Source organism: Furipterus horrens, unplaced genomic scaffold, assembly GCF_987537825.1.
Source record: "Furipterus horrens unplaced genomic scaffold, mFurHor1.1.pri manual_scaffold_1, whole genome shotgun sequence".
In the NCBI taxonomy this organism is placed as follows: Eukaryota; Metazoa; Chordata; class Mammalia; order Chiroptera; family Furipteridae; genus Furipterus; species Furipterus horrens.
Window position 1 is genome coordinate 109,131,975 of NW_028327171.1, and position 23,497 is coordinate 109,155,471.

Below are 23,497 nucleotides of genomic sequence, written 5' to 3' on the forward strand. Positions count from 1 at the left end.
GAGGCAGGGAGGAAGAGAGAAGCAGCTGCGGACATTTTGGGCTGGCTCTGGCTCTAGGAGGCTCTCTCTCTTAGGCTCTCTCTGGCCCTCACGCCCTCACTCTCTGGCTCTTGTGGGCTCCCTCCATCTGGCTTGGAGCAGGCGTCTCCAGGCGGCTTTAAGAAGAGGCTCTTGCCAGGCTGCTTTGAGGAGAGGAGATCCATGCGGTTTGCAGGAAGAAGGCAGTTTACAAGGAGGCTGAGAATCCAGGCGGCCCTGCATTGAGAGCTGGAGGGCACCACAGCACAGAAAGGACCTCCCCAATCAGAACTGAGTGATTGGCAGCTACTGGTAAAGCTGAACTGTGCCTAGGAAGTAGGGAAACGGTGTTTCTGACTTTCCTAAGACTGGCCAGCTCTCGGAGGGGGAGGCAGGACTATGTGTAAATAAACAATTCTTTTTCTTTTCACCAAACTCTGGTGTTGAGAGTTATAATTCTGGCAACGGCAATTGGGCCCCTAACTAAACAGCCCGTGGGTTCTGTTTCAATCGGAGCAGCCCAGGGGTTCTGTTACACTGTCACTTGGGTGTAGAACTGCGGGGGCATCTTTGATGGATTCATCCTCTACTTTTAGGCCATTGCCAAGGCCTACTGATTTTCCTTTGTGAGGGGTCTCTATCAATCCCTTCCCCTCCATCCCAGAGGCCACCAGGCCATATTTTAGCACCTGGTGTCTGGATTTCTGTGTCTGTCTGGGTGGTCCCCCCGACTCTAGGCTTCCTTCACCCTGTCTCCCTCCCCAGACATCTTATACCTGTCTGCCAGGTGAGTCCTCCCTAAATTTGCTTTAATCATGTCACTGCCTGGTTCAAAAACCTTCAGTGACTCTTGCCTCAATACCAAATCTAAGCTGCCAGCCTTTTCAAGCCCTCTACAACTGTCCCTAACGCCACCCATGCTCCTCTCCTCTATTTGTGACTTACACCCTCCCCCGAGGGAGACTGCTGGCCTTGCAGCCCCACAAAGAGCCCACACTTCTCTCCAGACTCCCCAGGTTCAGGCACCCACTCTTCAGCTGCCCTTTCACCTTGCTCAGATACACAGACTTAGGCTCAAAGCCCAGCTCTGAAACCTGTTAGCTGTGAGTTGACTTCTCTGAGCCTTGATGTCCAACTCCCTAAGATGAGAATAATGTGACTTCATTAGCTTGCTATGAGAACTGAGAGACTATACATGCTGGTATGTGGTAGTAGGGACCTAATCCGTGCTAGTTTTCTGTCTTACCTTCCTCAATCAAATCTTGTTCATCTAGCCCCAGCCCCATCTTGAAATCCTTTTCTGAAAATGGCAAAGGACCAGCTGTGCAGTCTGAAGCACGAACATCCACCGGAGCCACATTAACACAAACACGCAGCCACACATCCCGCCACATCCAGCACCTCGAATATTTGCAGCGTGCATCAGGATCTCTGGATGCTATTTAGATTCAGACTGGCCATGGAATATAGATTCTATGGGATTGGACAGGCCTCTCAGCAAAGCTGCACACTTGTCTGGTTTGTACTGATAACTCAGTTGACTGCAGAGTGCCACAGACAGAGCCGAAGTCACAGGCCTGATCCCCAGTCCAGACCCTGAGGTGGCACCGAGGCTCTGGATGGGAGTGAGGGGGACTGGCATCACCTGTGTTTTCTGGGCGTGGGCGTACATACATGAAACGGAGCGTCATCAGCACTAACTCACCTAAGGTGCTGCTCTGGGAAGTCAGAGCTGTTGCTTTCTCAGACCCAAGGGGGAAAGTGGCGGCATTTGTTCTCCTCGGGGAGTTGTCTCCTCCTCCGGCACCTGCTGTTGCAGTTTGTGAAGTCAAGTTTTCTGGAGCATCTAAAGGAGCATGGCTCTTGCTGGGGGTCTGCACCATCACACCGCCTTTGGAGGCCACTGTGGAGAAGCCCACTTGATTCTGACCAAAGGTGATATTTTCCACATGGGGCGCAGTGTTGCTTTCTGGCCAGATGTTCCTTATAGCAGCTGAAAGAATCGGAAAATGAATCAGTGAGAACTTGCTGGCTTCTGAAAAGAGAAATAAACCTTCAGAAACAACATCACGAGCAGCTTTGTCCATAAGAATTGGATTCAAGTAAAATAATTTCACCTTTCTTTTTTCCCCCACCGTAATTATTCTTACACTCAATCCAATGGAAGAAATTATAAAGCAACAATGGTATATAGGATTGGATTTTATAGTAAGTGGAATAAATGATGACAACTGATAGAGCTTAACGTAGGCCTCTGGAAGAGGACTTGAACCTCTGTCATCTGGGCAAGCTCAGTGCAGGACATGGGGAACAAAGGTCAAGGGCGAGTGGAGGGAAGGGGGCTCTTCATAAGCACCAAGGCTGTGAACTGTGCTGTGAGATGGGACAAGAAAAATTCTGGAAAAATATGTCAAGGATTTGGCAATATTACCAAAACCTTACTAATGTAAATACACTTGATGCAGTAACTTCATCGGAAGAGAGGAAGAAAGAAAGAAGGGGAGAGAAGAGAGGGAGGGAGGGAAGAAAGAAAGAAAAAAAGAAAGAAAGACAAAGAACCAAAAATTGCTATAGGAGATCAATTAAACCAGCTGCAGTATATATGATACTTATGAAAGGACACTATGAGGTCCTTAAAATTATGTTATAAAATGAAACAAAGATATTCTACAGGTACCACTGAGTTAAAACAACAGGCTTCAAAACAGAATTTAGAGCATGATTTCGTTTTGCTGAAAACAGTAATAAAAGCAATCATGCATGTGTGTGCCAAACACTAATGTAAGCGCTTAACATGCACTCATTCATTCAGTCCTTACAGTTGTCGGAGGTAGGCTCTTATTCTCCCCACTTTGCCTGGAAGGCAAGGGAGGCCCAGGGAGGTCACACTCCTGCCCCAGTCACTGGGCAGCCTGCTCCAAGCCCAGCCCCTCAGCTCTCAGCTGTGCTCAGCTGGAGGCTTAAGTGCTGAAGAGGAGGAGTGTTAGAGCAAATCCTTCTTTTCTCCCTTATTTCCAGTTCAGCGGTGCTGTGAAATGTTGCTAATTACTATGGACTGTTACTTGAAGTTTATAGATTAGGAATGTATTTATATTAGAAAAACTTTTAAGTGATTATTTACTTCCATATCACCCAAGATGATCACAAAGAGGGCATTAGTTAAAAACATTGTGAGGATGAAGTTAAAGGTGGGTAGAACTGGACACAGGAAATCATCTTGAGGTATCAAGGTTATTTGTCAAGGCAGAGAGTTCAGAGTTAGGGCAGATGAGTAGGTCGCCCAAGTCCAACCTGAGAAGGCATGTCACATATGTAACTTTAAACGTTCTAGTAGCTGCATTTTAAAAAGTAAAAAAATGACAGGTGGAATTAATTTTAATAAATATTTTATTTAATCTGACATATCCAAAATTGTGCCCTGGCCAGGTGGCTCAGTTGGCTGGAGCATCATCCTGTACATTGAAATGTTGCAAGTTTGATTCCTGGTCAAGGCACATACCTTGGCTGTCTGTGGGTTTGATCCTAGGTTGGGGCATGTATTCAAGACAACTGATCGATGTTTCTCTCTCTCTCTCTCTCTCAATCAATAAACATATCCTCAGGTGAGGATTTAAAAAAATAGTACCACTGCAATATCTAATTGATATAAAAAATTACTGAGGTATTTGGCATTTTTTTGTATTGAACCTTTGAAACCCAATGAGTGTTTTACTAGCCATGCTTTAAGAGCTGAATAGCTACATGTGGCTATTGGCTACCATATGGAACAGTGCAATTCTAGATCAGTCATTCTCAACATTTTCCCACTCTGGACCACTCCTCGCAGAAGCAGTGGGGCTGGAACGGTGGGGACTATGAAAACTTCCACAAGAGATTCTTACAAACTTTCCTAAGAGAATCATTTCCTCCCCCAATCCCTTGAGACTACTGTTTTCATGCTTCCTATTCTGTTTCCTGTCAGTGGTAATTAACAGAAGCTTCCTGAGGAGGGAGGGGAGTTGTCCAGGCACCTGGGCTCATCTGGGGCCCAGCCCCACACCAGCAAGGCACAGACTTACCCAGAAATGGGACGTAGAGGAATGTTTCCAGGGGCAGCTGTGAAGTCACTAAATTGAACTTGAGACTCTAGACTTGTGTATAGGAGTGACCCATACGACGTTCTCTTTGTTCTTCCTATCTGAGCTGCCCAGGCAAGGAGGCCTCCCAAGAGGAGGGTTTGAGGATGCTTTCTCTCTCCTCTTGGTATAATGAGAGAAATTATTCTCAAAAGAAGCCAGAAAAAAAGTGATTGCGGGGAGACAGAGGGACGCAAACCCCATGCTCCAAAGCTGGCAAGATACAGAAATCTAGCTCTCTTCTCCCCTAAGACGAATGTGAGACAATGTAGCTGAGCCTCTGAGGAAGCAGCAATTTCCCCTTCTTTAGGGATAGGAGTGGAAGTCCCAGACCCCAGTCAAGCTAAGGAATTCCTCTGCAGGCTCCAAAAGGAAAAGAACAGCCACGTGAAACAGTGTGTAGCTAGCACTGAACCACACTCTCCCTGGAGGCCTGACTAAAGACGGAAGAAGAAAAAAATGCACAGTATAAACAAAACTGAAAGGTAGACAACAGTACTGCAGTAACCCAAATAACCTTGCCACTAAAAAATTGCTGAATAAAATATTTTTCAAAAAGATTTCTACATGTATTGCTGAATTGTCAGGTAAGTAAAGAATCAAATCTTTGAGGCCAATAATGAAGCAAGAGCTGGAATTCCGGGGGTGGGGGTGGGGGGTGAGCTAACCCTGAAGCTGGTAGCTTCCCTGAGGCACCTGTTCAACATTTATGACCTTGAAATTCTGTTCTGACAGCTATAAGGATGCAAGAGACAGGAGACAAAACTGTCAAGGAGGAGGCCTGAGAGGAAGCTGCTGTATAATAAGCTCCTGGGACCAGGGCTCTACCTTAGGTGTCAGGCAAATAGAAACCAATCTGCCCTACAGAAGGAAACAACAAGGAAAACAGCAAAGCCCTTCAATCTTGATTTTAGGTGAAAGAAAAATAAACCTCACCCAAGAATCTGTAACTATAAAGCTGGCCCTCATGCGCATACGCACTACAAACTCACAATACCTATGTTGGCTATACCTCAAACCAAGCATGTGCTTAAAAGCGATCTTGAACCCTTATGACTATACTAAAAACCATTGAGTTATATACTTCAAAAAGGTGAATTCAGTGGTATTTAAACTCCATCTCAAAGACACACACACAAATACACACAGAGATCCTGTTACTGGAGGGAATAGTGGTCCTGATATATAGTGCCTTCTGGTACTTGGCAGAAATAAGAGGTCACTGTCAAAAAATCACAAAACGTACAAGGATAAAAAGCACCCATGGATAAAAGTCAGCAAACTGGACAAGCAAAGACTTCAAATACTAGAATTATCAGCTAAAAAATAAATAAATAAATACCAATAAGTATATAAAACTACATGAAAATAAATAATTAAAAATGAGAGAAAAAAAAGACTATAAACAATGTCCAAAGACATTTTTAAAATATCTAAATGGAAATTCTAGAAATGAAAAATACAATAACTGAAATTAGGAAACTCAACAGCAGATTAGATATGGCTATAAAGAGAGATAAGAACTACAAGACAGATAAAAGAATGCCCAGATGATAGAAAAAGACAGACAATACAAAAAAGAGGTGAAGCTACAGGGAAGACAGAGTGAGAAAGTCCAACATGTAACTAACTGGGATTCTAGGACAAGAAGCTAAAGGAGAAATAACAGTATTCAAAGGGTAATGGCTGAGGATTTTACAGAACTAATAAAAAGTATGAATCCTCACAGTAAAGAAGCCCAACAAATCCTAGGAAGCTAAATTAAAAGGAAATATAAACTCGCATCATAGTGAAACTGCAGAAAATCACAGAAAAAAATATAGGTTTTAAAGCCTACCAAGGGAAAAACGGATAGATCATCTGAGGAAGATGACCATCTAACTGCTGATTTTTCAACAGCAACCATGGAAGCCAAAAGACAGTGAAGAAATACTTTCAATGTGCTGAGAGAGAAAAAACTAGAATTGAATACTTTGCAAAGCTATCTTTGAAAAACATCTTGAGACTATGTTTCAAAATAGAAACATTTCAGTCAAATTTGAGTTCATCAGCCATGTCCACTAAAGGAAATCATGGAGAATGTATTTCAAGCAGAAGAAAAACAATCCTAGATCAAAGCTGTAAGATGCAAGAAGAAATGATGTGCAAAGAAAATAGTAAATATGTGCATAAATCTAAAGAAATACTGGATTTATAAATTAATTTCTCATTTGTGGGATTCATAAAACAAGACAGAGCAAATCCTAGAGAATAATAGCACATAAATTAGGAGGGGATGATCAGAATCACGCTGCAGGAGAGAGGTAACTTTAAATTATGCCAACGATGCATTGTAAAATTCCTCCATCTAACGCAAAGGAATAGAAATAGAGTCTATCACTTCTAAATGGTATCGCTTGGAATGATATAAAATTTCCATTGAGAGAAACCAATGAATATTGCCTAAAACCAAAACAAAAAAATATCAATAAATAGCAACAGAAGCATGTTATTTAGAGATACGAACATAATTACGAAAAGTTATCAAAGGATTGAAAGCAGTAGTTTCTGGGAAGCAGAAAATGATGATAGTAGGAGTGGCCAGGGTTTTTAAAACAGTTTTATAAAACATATTTGATCTTTACACGATGTGTAAGTTGGATAAAAATAAAAATTAATTTTTAAAGACGTTGAATAACAAACCGGGAAAAATATCTGCAGTGCGTGATAAGAGTTTAGCATTCTTAGTACATGAAGAACTTTTGCACATTCCTGAAGTGTATGTGTCATCAGCAAAGAACATGAACATGTAATGCACAAAAGAACATAAGTGGAGAATAAATACATGCAAGTACTGTTGGAAAGAAATAAAATCCAAACTAGAAAAAACCTTTTTACATTTTTTATATTTCCTTTTTGTATCAAATTGGCAAAGGTTTAAAAAAATTATAGTATCTAATGTCATTGTAGATATAGAAAATGGACATCTGCTACTGTAGGTACCTGAAATACTGGAGAGACCACTTAGTAGTATTGGTTATCTAAGTATGCTGTTACATCTGAAACTAACACAAAATAATATTGAATGTAAATTTTAATTGAAAAGTAAAATTAAAACAGAAAAAGAAAATGGATACTTGCATACAATGTTGGTAACAGTGTCATGGGCACATTCTGGAGAAATTTCACAATCCAATGCAAAAGCTTTAAAAATGGCCCTATATTTTGAATCAGGAATTCCATTTCTGAAGATTAATTCCAAGGAAGTTATTAAGAAAGTACACAAAGTTTTAGGCATAAGGAAGTTTATCACAGCATTGTTTGTAATAATGAAAATTGGAAATAACCTAAATTTCTGCAATAGGGAGTTGGTTAACTTAATTATGAGACAACAAAAATTTAAAGAACTGACCAAAATATATTAATATAATAGTTTTAGATACGTATTATGCTCATCCTCTATTGTTAAGTAAAAACATAAATTACAAAATGGTTTGAACCATATGGTCCTGTGTTAGTAAAAACACATTAAAAAACAATGCATCTCCTAAGAAAAAGAACAAAAAGGGTTGGTATCTTGATATCTCCAGGTCTGGAAGCCACCTTAAGAGGGGCTTTCTTTGGTGCCCGAATTGTCCCCCTAAAGTAGGTGAAGCCTGTGGACGTAAATATAAAGTTGGCTCATGCAACTTGCTAATCAGTGTGTGCGCTCGGGCCCCAATACTATTTCTGACACAAGCGTGTGAGTGACCTTTGACTGCTCAGCTGAAGGGCTGATGAGCATACTTATGTCTGGGCCTCTTGGCCTGTAGTTGCTTAACCACTCTCAGCACCAGCCATGGCCTTAGCTGGTGACCCGATCAAGGAGAGGTACCAGTGACCATCGCTCCAGAGCAGAGATAAGACACATCTCTGGTTAGCACTGCCACTGCTGTGTCCTGCTGACTCCAGAGACCTACTGGTTTGTGCTACCACCTCCACGCTCTTCTCCTTATAGTCATGGCTGCCACAGCTGCCTAAACTGGTGAGAAACTCTCACCTTTTGGTCCTTCTTTATCTAAGGATCTTCCTCCCAGCCCCGCCACCCACCCCCACCCCAGGAACAGAGGAGGCAACATAAAACATTGCTTGCTTTACCCACACCTGTGAATCCCTGTCCCCTATGCAAAGGCCCTCTCATCTCAAAGGAAAAGAGCCTGCTTCCGGCTCCATGTCTACATCTATAAGTTCGTTTCCGAGTAAGACAGGCAGTGGCAACACACAGGCTGTGGTTAAGGTCAGGCTGTCTGGGTGAGACTTCTGGCTCTACCTCTTACAGGCCCTATGACCTTAGATGAGATACACAATTCCCCTGTGCCTTGGCTTCTTCACCTGTGAAAGGGGGAGAGTAAGAGTCCCTATCTTACTGGGCTGTAGCAGTACGCAAGTAAGAGCTCTGAGTGGTGTCTGGTACATAGTCAGAGCTATCCACATGACAGCGATGAATTGAAGTCTATCAAGTTTCAACAAAGAGATGTGGGGATGGCTTTGCAGGTACTACTAACCAGTCATGGCTCAGTCTCCCCGTCCTTCTCCAGGCAGCAGATGAGAGCTGGTACCAGAGGGGAAAGCCCCGGTACTGCACAGGCCCCCAGGCCCTCCTGAAGCAAGGAGCGCATTCAGATGAAAGGACTGAGGCTGGCTAAGCGGCTGTGGGGGCAGCTTGTGCTTGGCTCCAGCTCTGCTCCATGACACCCTCCTGGCAGGTGCAGAGAGGACTTGGGACACAGGGTGACCACCTCTGGCATGACAAACCCCTGGCCTGGAGTTCCAAAAGAGCAGTATCCTGCTGTGCCCTGTTTAACTCTGGACATCCCTCTACCTCTTATAGCGCCCTTGAACTATTCCTCAGATAAGAGATTAACAAAGCAGACAGGCTGGAGCACACAGCGCCCACCCAGCCTACCCCTCTATCACTCGAGGTCTCAGTTGATTGTGAACGTCCAAGTGCTTTACACCATTCCAAGTTGTATCTCAGGAGAACAAAGAGTCAAATACTAAAATATTTATTGAAGTCAAAGGACAAATCCTTTCAGAGGCCCTGAGTTGCTTAGGGCTAGTGTGGTTGAGTTTTGTTTGTGGTGTGGTTTCCCCCAATTCAGCACAGGCGTTAACCTTGAATGGAGGAGTAATTCCGAGTAAGGTGGGCAGGACTGAATAGGGACTACCGCATGGAGGGAGAGGTCCCTTACTCTTGGTGAGGAAGAGAAATGGCCCAGGAGAAATGGAAAGGAAAAGGGGTGCCTCAGGCTGCACAGCCTGGGTCAGATGGGGGGTGAGAAGAGGCTGCGCCCCAGCACATGCTCAGGGGCAGATGCTGGGGTGGGAGGGACAACCCGAGGCTCAGCAGAAGCTGGCACCACTCACCTCACCCAACCCTCTCCGCTGATGGTCAGACACAGCTGCTTAATCCCCCTTAAATCCTGTGGCAACTGAGCCACCCACCCAGCCTCACATTGGAGGTTAGATGTGCCAATTTCCCAGGTGTCTTTTGAGCTGGAAATACCATCCTTCCCCTGCACTCAGCCCTCTGTGTCAGTCAGGCCATCACTTTCCCTTGTACCATGAATGGAAATTAAATTAACACGACAGGTTTATTGCTTTGCCTGCTTCCACCCCACCGCCCCCAAGTTGCCAACTTCCACTTCTATAGTGTCTTTAATGTTCCAGAACATCTGTTTGCAAACCAGCATCATCAGGGATACTAACTAGCACAGCCCAGGAATAGGATTTCCTAATTAGCAGCTGCTACAGAGTCAATTCCCCATCACCCTCCCGGCCCGAATTGGGGTTTTTCAACTTGCATTGTTTCTGTGCAGTGCAGTGGGTGTGGACGGGGAGTAGCTGTGACATCCCAAGAGGCAACTTCCTCCCAGAGGGCTGCTGGGCCGCCCCCACATGGGCCATGTGTCAAGGGCTAGCAGCTACAATCTCAGGTTTCTGGGGCACAGAGTTGAAGCATCAGCCCTTTCTTTTCATTTCCCTGTTTCGATTCAGATTTCACCACCAAGTGCTAAGTGTTTTCACACGTGCTATCTCATTTAATGTGCGTGTCCACCAGTCAAGTGGGTATCATGGGGAAACTGAGGAGCAGAACGATTAAGTAATCATTCAAGGTCACATGCTGAACAGCAGAGACACAATCTGAACCCAGGTGTCATTCCATCACACTCCAGCTTACTCTAAGGTGCTGGCCAGTGATCAGGGCCAAAAATGTCCCACCAGCCTTCAACTTCAGCCTTAAACCCAATGGCACTGACTTGTTTTGCCCTAAGAGGAAGGAGATGGTGAGTATCACTTGGGCTTCGGAATCAGGTAGACTTGCCTGACAATAGTTGCATGTTATTAGCTGGAAGACAGCCCAAGAGGACTTTTAAATCAGCTTCGATGTCAGAGAGGAATTTTGTGGGTAGTGAAAAGAAATAAGAGCGAGCAGAGGCAGAATGGAGAACAAGTCTGAGGGACAAGAAACACTTGTTTTGGAAATGTGAAGCTGGGGTAAGGTTGGCACTTCCAAGTGCAAGTGTCCGACAGGCAGTTAGAGGTTGGGGACTATGGATCAGAAGGAAGGACAAGGAGAGGGCACGTGAAGGGAAGAGCACGTGAAGGAAAGAGCAGGGGTTGAGGGCTGGAGTAGGAGAAACCTGAATCTGGAGGGAGGACAAGCGCCAGTGAAAGAGACGCAGATGGAGACGAGGGAAGGACAGGGCAACATTCAAAGTTGGGACCAGGAAGGCCGTAAGCGCTGAGCTGCAGAAGCAGGGGCCGCGGACACCAGGCCTGCGCGGAGAGATTAGTTAACCAAAACCCCAGGACTCTCCAGAATGAGCCTTGGTAGGTGAGGCTCATGAGGAAGAGAGGGTGGAACCGTAAGACACTGACCCCCAGCTGCACAATCCCCCACTCCCACCCCAGGCTTCCCTGGGGTCTCAGCTTGGGGACCGCTCTCAGGAGGGCTGTTCTTTGTGCCAGCATGGCTCTTACACCTGTGATGACAGGTTTCTTTTTAATGTATAAAGATTTTCTTAAGATTCAATTGCTCACATACGGAGGGGAGAAGAGAGAGAGACTATTAGTCCCCTCTTTTTAATTCCCCTTTGGGATGGGGGATGGCTGTAAATCGCAAGAGGAGCAGGACATTGTCCACAGGAACTTTACAGAGAATAAAAGTATGTTCTTATTCTCAGAGATCAAATAAAGAAATTCCACTTTTATAATCTGCAAAGCACTTTTTTGTGGAGTAAGTTCCAGGCCCTAAGTTAACCTGTTAGATCCTGACATTCTGAGTGGTGGACAGGACAGGAATTCTTATCCCATCTCACAGAAGAGAAGGCTGGGGCTCAGTACTAAGGTCACCTTCCCAGGGCAACCCATAAAATAAGTGGCAGAGTAGAAAAAAGCCAGCTCCTTCACTCCGGTGTCTTTCCTAATTAACCACCCGTATGCAAACCAATGAGGACTGAGAAGCAGCTCAGCCAGCTCTTCCCTGATGAACACATGGCACGCAGCCTGCTTCACTCGTTAGCGAGCACCCACAGTGCTCTGCGTCCTTCGTTCTGGCCCAAGAGGGGAAATTGGCTGGGTTATCTTTGATGTCCCCACCCATCTCCGAAGGTGACCTCCACCATTAGGGACCATAGCAATCAACTAGTCTGACACTCACATGACACAATTGGGCTCCAAGAGGGGCAGTAATGGTTCCAATTCCACAATACAGCCAATGAGTGGCATTTATGAGTTGAAAAAAATGTTTACTTTCATACTCCTTAGGATGGCGATTATTTTAAAAAAAAAAAAGAAGGAAAATAAGTGTTGGCAAAGATATAGAGAAACTGGAGCCTTCTTGCATTGCTGGTGGAATGTAAAATGGTACAGTCACTGTAGAAAGAAGATTGGTGGTTCCTCAAAAATTTAAACATAGAATTACATACAACCCCCTGCTAAGTATATACACAAAAGAATTGAAAGCAGGGAACCAAACAGATACATGTACACCCATGTTCATCGAAGCAGTATTCACAATAGCCAGAAGGTGGAAGCAACCCAAGTGCCCACCAATGGATAGATGGATAAACAAAATGTATTTACATATAACAGAATATTATTCAGCCTTAAAAAGGAAGGAAATTCTGACACATGCTACAACATGAGGGAACCTTGAAAACTTCACAGTAAAGGAAATAAGCCAGACAAAACAAGACGAATAATGTATGATTCTCCTTATATAAAGTACCTAGAATAGGCTGGGGGAGGGAGGAATGAGGAGTCATTATTTAACAAGTTTCTATTTGGAATAATGAAAAGTTCTGGAAACGGACGGTCGTGATATTTGTACAACATTGTGAATGTGCTCAGTGTCAATCAGTTGTACACTTAAAAATGGCTAAAATTGTAGATTTTATGTTAAAGGTATATTTACTGAGCATCAACCACACATAAGACAAGGTGGTATCTGCCTGAAGGAGCTTACCACTTCTGAAAGAGCTGAACAGTGTCCATGAAGCCCTACAGTGCCGCCGGGGCCTGAGAAGCAACCTAGCACCACAGAGGGGGGCCGGGAGCTGGGAAGGCACGGGCTGAGGCTGGAATCCCCTCCTCCCTTCCGGTCTGCCGCTGCTCCCCGAGATCACAGCCCTTCCACCGCAGGGCCCACGTGGCCTTCCTGCGTTCACCCCAGGAATCCTTCAAATGAAGGGGATTTCAGGCCAGATGGCCAGTGGTGGGATATTTTGGGGCACACAGGAACCTTGGGGGCGTGGGGGCAGGTGCTGCGATCTCACCAGAAAGGCAGCCTCCTACTCAGCTGGTCGCTCTTGGCTGTGTTTTGAAACGCTGCTGCGGATGTAATGATTCTGGGCGGAGGACGTTTAGGAGCCAAATGAGTTTGTGTGAACAAAAGACTCAGCCCTTGATGTGAACTGTCCAGGGCTCACAGGGAGTTGCGTTTCCTTCCTTGTTCTTGCCCTGAAAGGGGCCCTAAGAAAAACCATACACATTGAGAAGTATTTGGACTTGAGATCTGATGATCTGATTTTTGAAGGAAGATTCTCCTGAAGCAGCCTCTGGTAATGAAAAGTATATAGTTTACAAGGCATATTATCCTGCCCTCCCTGTGGGACAGTCAGCTTTTGTCTGGCTGATCACCATCTGAGAGAAAGGCAGGCCTGTAGGACTAACCTGTGACCCAGGGTTTGCAGACCTGAGTCTGGGGTCAGACTTCCAGAAAGGAAATCACCCCTGAGGTGGCCTGGGGCCCGGGAGGGAGCTGCCTACCCAAGCAGGAGTGAAAGACGAAGAACCCTGAAATGATCTCAAGCTCTTTGCTTTAGAGACGAAGCTATGGGTTTAGAAACAAACAAACTTGAGACAAAGCCGTAGGTCCAAGGTCAGAAGATTCCCATTCAATTTACCTTGTATCTGGGGGGTGTCTACATTGTGCCTCATTTTCTTTGCCCCTCTCAGCCTTTGAAAAAGAAACAGCAGCTGAGGGGCCAAAGAGGAGACTCTTCAGCCCCCGGCAACTCCCTGTGGCGCCTGGAGGTGAAGGTGGAGCAGCCAGGACAGGACGCAAGCGGGCCTCCCTGTCTCCCCTGTCGTCACCCTGACATTCACTCACACCCAGAGAGGAAGCCTGGTGGCAGGGCTCCACCTAAGGAGGCCTGCCAGGTTAGCGAAACAATAAAAAGGCAAGGAAAAACATCCTGGTTCCAAGGAGGAAGGGGGCGGCCGGGGCAGGAAGAGGGGCCGCTACCGGGGCGGCGGGCGAAGGCGATGCGCTGTGGCTGCGGGCTTTACACCCGCACTTGGCGCAGGCGGTTGACTTTGATGAGTTCTGCGGTTAATTTATTCTGGAGACCTGCGTGAGGTGGCCCCGGACTCTAAGGAAATCACAGGAACGTCATTTGTCTAGTAAGTTTACCATGTCAGAGAATGTACACAGGGGAATGGCACCGTGGCACGAAGGGCCTGGGGCCTGAGCTGGAGGCGGGAAGGGAGCGAGGTCGCTGCCGTCACTGCCTCTCACGGAGCGGGGCGCTCCCTGCGGCCCGCCAGGACCCTCCAGGCTCGGAGAAGTGAAAGCTACTTAAAGAGATAAAACAGACTTTTAAAATTAAGATTGGGAAACCTGACATTCGATTCACATATAGTCAATATTTTAAAAATCAGTTGTATACCATAGCCAGTTAAGAAAAAAAAGACATAAAATAGAGGGAGGAAAAAGGAAGTGTAAAGAAAAATAAAACAAAAGGGAGAAACTTCCAGAGGGAGGGAGAGACAAAGCTAGGGAGGATTCAAAAGAACACACCCACCAGACTAGGGTAATTTATGACTACAGCAGCCCAAACGTGTGGGGTGTGGGGCCTGCAGGCACCACGCTAAGCACTGAACACGGACTGTCCCAGTTAAGCCTCATTACAGCCATTATTATCCCAGCTTTTCTGAGGTGTAGTGAGAGAAAATAAGTTGCCCACAGTTACACAGCATGGAGTGGAATAGGACCCAACCCAGGTCTGTCTGACTCCAAAGAAAGTCCCATTTTTAAAAATAGAGAAAGAGTGAAAGACAAGAAAGAGCAAAATGAAGACTGAGAACTTCACAGGAACAACAGTATCTTCAGACAACGAAAGCCAGAAAGGACAGAGGCGACCTCCTCAGGTGGGCGTCCACGATGCCTCCCTAAGGACACCTGGACCCACACTGCAGTCTCCTGACACAAGTGGAGAATTACATCTTGACAGCTTACACCGCTCACTGTGCAAATGGAATTAAGTTGTACTGACAGGATTCAGAAAAGAGAAGAAAGGGAGGGAAGGAGGGAAGGAAGAGTCGATGGTGATTACGTGTGAGTAAGAAAAGGGCAGGCAGAGATAGTTGGTTTTGAATGCCACCACTTCCAAGAAATCTTTCCCAGAGAGACCTCTCCCCGCCAGCTATTGCTTCATTTTGTTATACAATTATCACTTATTTGATCCCAATTCCATGTCCCTTATGAAAGACATGGCTCATGGGCAGTGCTCAATAAAGGTTCACTGAACAGAGGTGGGGGAGGAAGGCCAAGGTGAAACTGTGAGGAACATCCCAGTTGGTGGGAGGGAGAGGAGATGGAAAAGAGTTCATCCTGGCAACCAGAGGTAGCTGAGAGGGCATGGAGATGAAGGCCTCAATGAGACTATTGAGATTGCCTAGAATGTTCTCCCTCTCTCCACCTCCTCTTCAACCTTCTACTCACCCACCGGCATCTACTTTCTTCACGAAGCCCCATTCACTTAGCGTGGTAATGATGCCCATGTGTTCCTGGAGGCGTTAATCACACACACACACACACAACACATGCACGTCTACCAAGCTTGTCCAGGTGGATTAAGTCATTTTACCCACAAAATGCTGTGAAGTGGACAGAACTGGAGTTACCATCTCCACTTTACAGATATGGAAACAGGCTGGGAGAAGAAACACCTTGCCCAAGGTCGCAGCCAGTTCATTGTATTAAGACTCAAATTATTTGCTATGTCCACACTTCAAAGAGCTTTTGCAGTCTTCCTCAAAAGCCCTGTTAGGGAAGCAAGAGAGATATTACTATCCCCACTTTTAACATGAGGAAAATAAGACCAAAAGCATTAGGGAGCTGCCCAATGCCACGGAGCTAGAAAGTGAAGGGGTTAAGAGCAAAGTCTTCTGACCCCAACAGAGCTCTTGAGCCTCCACTGGCATCTCCCTCCCCTAACTCTGCCAGTGGCAAGGGACAGCAGCGCTCCATTACCAGAGGCCAGGCTAAACTATGAATAATTCCTCACAAGCCACAAGAATTCAGCTATCCAATGGCTATGGTCTTCTTCAAAGAGGTTCCATTAAGACATACTTATTCCAACAATGCTGTGATTGCTCAAGCTGTTTTCTAAAATTCTCCAATTTTCAACAGAGCCTGCAGAATATTCTCCTGAGTTTCCTAAATTTCCATACCTTGATAATAGATTTGGATTATTTTGGAAACAGATACAAATTCAAAGCCCAATCTAGTGACTGATGCAGGAGACGGAGGTATGTGACCCCACTTTGGATCCAGAAGGAGGTTTCACTGCAAAAAAACACCAGTGCGTGGCTTGTGGCCCACACACTGGCTCTGAGGTGGTTCCCCACTCCTAACGTTCCTGAGGCATGAGTCAACAACCTCCAAAGGTTCTGAGCAGAAGGGCAGCACTCACTGGTCACAAACTCGGTATGACTGATTTTTTTAATTGTATGCAGAATTATGTATTCATGTATGTATGTATGTATGTACTGTAGTTTTCTCCATCACCATTTACCTCTCCACACCCTCTTCCACTGCCACCCACCCCTCCCCCTCCATCACCCTACTGTTGTCCATGAGTTCTTTCTCTCTTTTGCTCGATCCTCCAGCCCCAATCACCCCCTCCCCCAGAGCTATCAGCCTGCTCTCTATAAATCTGACTCTATTTTGCTTGTTAGTTCAGTTTGTTCATTAAATTCCACATACAAGTGAAACCACATGGTATTTGTCTCTCTCTGACTGGCTTACTTCACTTAGCATAACGTTCTCCAGGTCCGTGAGTGATTTTTAAAGGCTTATTATTTTGTAGCAAACCCTTCATGTATTGTTTTGTTTTTTTTAAATCCTAATTGCTTCATGTGTATTAAATCTGGTCTCCTCAGATGATTATAGGTGAGGGCTGTGACGTTTAGTTTTTCTCATTTCAAGTCCTGCTCTTTCCTCTCTGCACCTGAAGCTAAGGGTGAACAGAAAGTTCTAGGAGTACCAAGGGGTGGGGTTGGCAAGGGTCCAGGGTAAGGAAGGACTAGGTAACGGAGGTCCTTGGAAGGTGAGCTTGAGCACTTTGCATTCAGAACTTATACCCTGTGCAAGAAGCCTGGAGATGAAGCAGGTGCTGCCGTCAACACAATGGTCCAGATAAAGAGGCATTGGTTGCAGTAGCATCATCATTGCCAGTATGGCAGAGCTCTCCTACCCGGGCACTGAGCAATCCTCTTTCTGGGGGTTACATGACACCTATATTCCCTGAGTGGGCCTATTAATATCCTGTTAGATGAGAAACTGATGGCACAGAGAGGCTGAATAACCTACCAAGTTCGCACAGCAGGCAAGTAGCATTGTTGGCGTTTGAACTGGGGCAGCCCGGCCCCCAAGCCAAGACCTCCACCGGTCTGTGAGTGCAAAGCCAGTGGGGCTCTTATCCACACCCTGGCAAAAGATGATCCCAGAAAGTTTCACCGCATAGCCTCACCCCAGAGGCTATAGGAATGACACTGGCCCCCAAGTTGAAGCTGTTTCCGTCTCCTCCTGCCACCCAGGGAAGGAAAAAGGGGTGGTTTTCAATACTGGCCTAACATACGATGGTCACCTTACGCAAAGAACAACATCCCAGTAGATTACAACCAGTCGTCTCTCCCCTGTATTCTTCTACTCCTTCCTCCAATGTGACTGCTCCAGTTCAGATGGCCCAGGGCCATCTGGAGAGCTCGACCTTGGTCTCTGGCCTCTTCTCACCACCCATCTTCCTCCTTGGTCTTCATTTCCCAACTTAGCAAAGACCCTGAGCAGAAACTTGGGAACTTATCAGATCCATCTCCTGGCCTTCAGCAGCCCAACTCTTTTTCAGCACAGGGAGGTGGGAACCGCTGTGATTCAAGGTCTACCAGTGAGGTCAGAGCCTCCCCTCATGCCCCCAATAACCCCAGGAACAAGAAACACAGAGCGTGCCTTCCAACCACCTGACCTGTGAGCTTTCCTCAAATATTCTTACCATGACAGGGCAACCAGAATAGTTCCATGAAGCACAAGTACCCCAGAACTAAAATATTAAAGTAAAAAAAAAAATAAAAAGTGTCCATTTTTAACAACCCCTGTAGACTTGGCAGGTGGTCTTGCCAGCTCCTTATTACGAGTCCTAGATCACATAGTGGTACAGGCATGGCTGCAGTACCGCCTGGGCAGCTGGAGGCCACAGCTTGGACAGACGCTCCCTGGGCCAAGGCCTGGGCTAGGCACTAGGGAACAAAGATGGATAGAGCCTGGTCCTGGCTCTCAAGAAACAGAAGGTCTAGCGGGCTCACAGGTGTACACTCAGATCCTCCATGACGCCCTTTTCCTGGTCCCTCACACAGGCCCCCGCCGCTCCCAGACCCTGAGCTCCGAAGCCCAGTGTTGAGTCCCTCCACACTTCATGACCGCATCAGGGAAGGCAAGGAGGTTCACAGGCTAAAGATGGGCCCTCCCAGGAATGGAGCTTTTGGTATGGGATGGACCAACCACTCACTTCATAATAAAGAAATGGAGGTCCAGAAGTGGGCATGATTTCCTCAAAGTTATACTATGACAAAGGGGCAGAGCCAAAACTTGATCTTCTGGACCACCTTTCACCTCTAGTCATTCCAGGTTGCTGGAGCACCACTTTCACCCCCAACTACAGCTCTTAACTGTCACAATAATGGTTTGGAAGCTGCTTCAATGGTCTCCAGCACCTTTCTAGGACCACTCTGTCTGTGAACGGCAGCCACCTATCACTTGGTTGGAAGTGTCTGGATTTATCAAATAACCTCCCAATCCAAGGTGACCCTGCATTTTGCATTGTGCCCTGAACACGGAGACCAAAAGTTTCTGAGCACCAAGTGAAATTTACTGACTCTAGCTGGAAATCAACCAGGGAGGATGAGGCTAAAAATGTCCTTATAGACTCAAAACAGAAATCCAATTTTGCCCAGTACTCCACAATTTAAAGGACCAATTACTGCAAATGAAATGGCTCTCTCTTGCCCCATTCCAAATTTTGCAGTCCACTTCCTCCTAAATCACAGCTTGCCTTCTGCCTGACCGCTCTGCCAAAGCATTTCCCTAGGCTGCCCTCCTGCCCAGAGGCAGTCCCCTCAACACACCCGCGGCGAATGGCTTGCCAGGTTCTCGGGAGACACCAACTTCCATCAGCAGTAACCACCCAACTTCCTGCTCACCACACACCCTGCAAAGTCAGTCACCCACTGAGACACCCTCTCTTCAGCTTGCCTCGGACCAGAGGACAAGATGGAGCCTGAGAAGCTTCAGGAAATGAGGTCAGCAGAGTAATGCTATGATTGCCCCTACCCCCACAGACCACTATCTGGAGATATCTGGGGGAAAAGGTTCTCAGTTTAATAAAAATGCTCAGTGACAGACAGGGAGCGGTGGCATCTACAAAATCAAACAATGCTAGTGAAAGTATGATTTGGTACAATTCTGAGGGACCATTGGTAGTACTGTCAGCATCTTAAAATTTTCCATATGCAGGAATTGACACTAAACCAATTTTCAGGCATAAATACAAAAACTGATGCGAAAAGATATTTTTCACAGCGTAATTTATGATGGTGAAAAACTGGGAACACTTTATATATACAATAAAGAAATAGCTAAAAAACAAAGTTATGGTATAATGCAACAGTATCCATTCTGGATATTTATATTGATATACATATATATAAAATTTTATATTCCATGTAAATGAGAAACAAAAAGGACTGTTAATATTTTAATACATTTCTAGTAGTTGGAATATAGGTAATATTTTATTTGTCGTTTTTCTCTTTAACATCCAAATTGTAAGATAAACACATAAAATGTTTATAATCAGAAAAAAATAAATGTTATAATTTTTAAAAAGCAAAGATGACCATACAGCTTGGAAATACCAAAACGCACCTTATCGTGAGCCTAAGTCAAACATGAGCTGAATGTTGACGGATGGTAAGCCAGGCTGGCAGCGGCCACAAATGTCAGGGAGGAGGGGCCCCTGCCTGAAGGGAGAAGCATCCTCACCACCCTCTGACAGCTCCTGGACCAACAATAAGAAAAAGGCAAACACTCCAGACATGTACATCCAAACCTCTGACTGCAGAGATCGGGTACCGCAGACCACACCCCACACCACAGCAAGGATGCAGGAGGCCTCTCTGCTCCAGCGGCTGCCCCCTGCCTTCTCCCTCACCCTGAGAGGACGACTGGCCAGCCCACTGTCCTACTGCTTTTGGGGGTAAAGCATGAGGAAGGTATTGACTAGCCTATCCAGTGTTTTTCTTTGGTTTTGTTTTGCTTTTAAGATTTTATTTAATTTAGAGAAAGGGGAAGGGAGGGAGAAAGGAAGGGAGAGAAACACTGATGTGCGAGGGAAACAGATCAGTTGCTCTTGCACACCCCCAACTGGGGGCCTGGCCCGCAATCCAGGCTTGTGCCCTGACCAGGAATCGAACCGGTGACCTTTCGGTTTGCAGGACAACGCCCAACTCACTGAGCCACACCACGCAGGGCCTACCCTGTGTTTTGATGATCCAGGAACATAAGGAGAGCTCAGTCAGAAAGATTACTGCCCGCGTGCATTCCTCCTTCCACCTCCGACTCTGACATCTGGACCATTTTCTCCCTTAGTGATCACTTATCCAACAACTACCCAGGAGTGCTCGCCATGGGTCAGGCACCCAACTAGCGCTTGCTTCCCACATTTGCTTTCTCTGGGCTTCCCACAGTCTACTCTCCACATCACTCCTCTGCTAAACCGCATCCATGGAGCCCAGAAGAAAATCTGACCTCCATACTGCAGGTCTCATGGCAACTATGTGATCTGGCCACTGTGGCCTTCCTTCTCTCCAGTCCTGAAACATCAAGCTTGTTCCGGCCTTATGGCACGTGCACTGGCTAGAAGGCTGGTTAATGACAGGCAAGGGGACCCCATGTGCCTAGTCTCTAGCACAGGAAAAAGTCTGTCTGATGTGGTTAGAAGAGGGGAGTGGAGCAAGATGAGGCCAGAGGGTTGGCAGGGTCAGATCCTGCAGACCTTGCATTCCAGCAGGGAGTCTGGATTTTATTCTAAGTACAATGCAAAGTCCTTGGAGGGTTTTCAGCCGAGAGTGAGGTGACCTGAATTACATTGTAAGATCACTTGAGCTTCTGTGAGCATGGATTAGAGGGAGAGCAGCACGGCACACAGGGAGAACAGAAGAGAGAAGTGCAGACAAAGAAGGCAGATGTGTCATATACTCTAGAAACAGAATCCACTGGCGTTACCAAAAAAAAAAAAAAAAAAGAAAGAAAGCTGTAGAGGGCGAGGAAGGGAGAGGACTGGAGGGTAGCTTCTAGACCTCTTGTTTAAGTAACTGAGTGGAGTTGCCAATTTCTGACATGGAACAGTGGAGAGCTGACAACAGGTGTAGGGGGTGGGCATCAGGGGCACGGGTTCTCTCTGACTTGCCTCTTCCTGCGCTCCTGAAGGCTCCCCTAAATCGCAGAATCAGATCCAGTGGCCTTTCCTCAGGCCTCACACTCACGCATCTCCCTTTCCCTTTTAACTTGGCTAATGCCGGGATGAGCAGACAAGTCCCAACAGATGCACGTTAACCTCCATCACGTTCTAGGCATAAACCGTGTGCTATGTTCAAACCACCTGCCAGTCCACAGACAGGTCCAGGCTGTCCGGCCCTCACTGCCCCTTCAGGCCAAGCAGGCTCCTTGGCGGGCGCCACTTTCTCCCCCATCGTCCACACTGGATGGCCTCCACCCGGTTAGAAAGGCTTCCTCTTCTCCTGTGGCTTCAACCCTCCAGGCTGACCCTGGCTCCCACTTCTCCCCAGTTCAGTTCCACATTCTCAGCTGTGCCCAGAACACTTCCACTGAGACGTGCTGCAACCTTGACAGTGACAGCACTGGAAGCTCAGGCAGCTGCTCTGAGGGCAAAGCAGCGCGCCTCTCTGCTCCCATCATGCCCACAGCCAGGTAGTCACCACATCCTCCAGCCATACCCTTCTAAATGGCCCCTGCCTCGCTCCTTCTCAATGTCCACTCCCCCCACTCTAGCCCATGCCCTATTTTCAATGTCTTCCCCCGAATGTAGCGACACAAAGCCTGCCGGCATTCAGTATTTCTGAAATAACTACTGGCTGTAGTAAGGGCGGACTGTCTGTGGCTCATCCAAGCACAGACGAACAGGATTCATAAGTGAACGTCACAAGGAGATCATACTGCTACTCCTTCCTCAGAAACTGTCAGGGGCTCCTCAATGCAATGCGATAAAACAAACACTTTCCACAGGCCTCCAAAGCCCTCCGCCATGGGCCCTAACCCTCCTTTCCAGTCTTGTCTTCAACGACTCCAGTTATCCCGGAGACTAACCGGTCTCCCCAAGTTCTTTCCCCACCCCAACCCCACCTTCCTGGCTGTTGACTGCCTCCATTTTAAAAGTTTTGAACTTTTTAATATTTGGGCTTTTGCTGGTGCCAATACCCTCTGCACCCCTCTGTCTACCCGTACCCCAGGCAGCTCCTTCCTTCCCTCCGAAGTCTCCTTGGACTCCCTACCCGCCAGCGGCCTCTCCACCTCTGCGTACACGGTTCCTTAGGTCTGTATGATCTTCTCGTGATGTTCACTTATGAATCACTAATGCATCGCTTCACTTTTTATCATTTTGATGTCTGTACCCCTCAAAGACTGCATGTTCCCTGGGAGCACCACAGACTAGCACTGCAACCTCCGTATACTTGGCACAGCCTTCTTGGATATAGAAAGTGCTCTATAACTACTTCCTGCTTTACCAACCGGTCAAACATGACACAGGCTGTAACATCTGCCACACTCCAGCAAAAGAAGAGGAAAATGCACAGGTTGGAAACATCTTTGTTTTTGCCTATGTGAGATGAACAGTGAGGGTAGAAAGAGGGCATAGATGCTAAAAAGAAAACAATTTTATAGGCTCCAAATGGGAGCACCATTTAACCTCTCCTCCTACTATTGGTTGGTGCAAAAGTAATGTCCAACTTTTTAAAAAGAAAGTTTTAGATAGTATTTATTAAATTTGCGTCTCTTCTTATAATTTTTTGATGTCACAGTGACTAATTTATACCTTATTTTTTCAGATTATCGAAGTATTGTTCATAATCATCTGCAATATTTGCACCCATATTCATCCCATCTAAAGACCACATTAGAAATGTTTTACTCTATGAGTTTCATAAAGGTGCCAATGCAAGTATAGCAGCAAAGTCTATTCAGAGTGCTTATGGGGATGATGCAGTGACTGAAAGAAGTTGCAGGAGGTGGTTTTCCCGTTTCCGAAGTGGGGATTTCAGTTTGAAAAATGAACCAAAAGAGTCGTCCAAAAAAACTTGATTCCAATGCATTGGAAGCTGTTGTCACAGAAAATCCCACCATTACCTCTAGGGAACTTGCAGAACAATTTAACGTAGCCCATACAACCATGCTATGGCAACTGGAAAGGACTGGAAAGGTTTCAGTAGTTGGAAAATGGGTAGCACACGAACTGTCTCCAGAGAATCTGCAACAGCGTGTTGCT

The 23,497-nt window shown here is 46.2% G+C and overlaps 1 protein-coding gene across 1 annotated transcript in view; it reads right to left on the bottom strand.

Moving 5' to 3' along the window:
* Nucleotides 1-23,497, bottom strand: part of HEG1 (heart development protein with EGF like domains 1) — a 95,441-nt gene that overhangs the window by 66,245 nt on the left and 5,699 nt on the right. Inside the window, exon 2 of the mRNA XM_090277781.1 lies at nucleotides 1,724-2,011. Coding sequence (XP_090133907.1) covers nucleotides 1,724-2,011 — 288 coding nt within the window. The remainder of the gene's footprint in view (nucleotides 1-1,723; nucleotides 2,012-23,497) is intronic.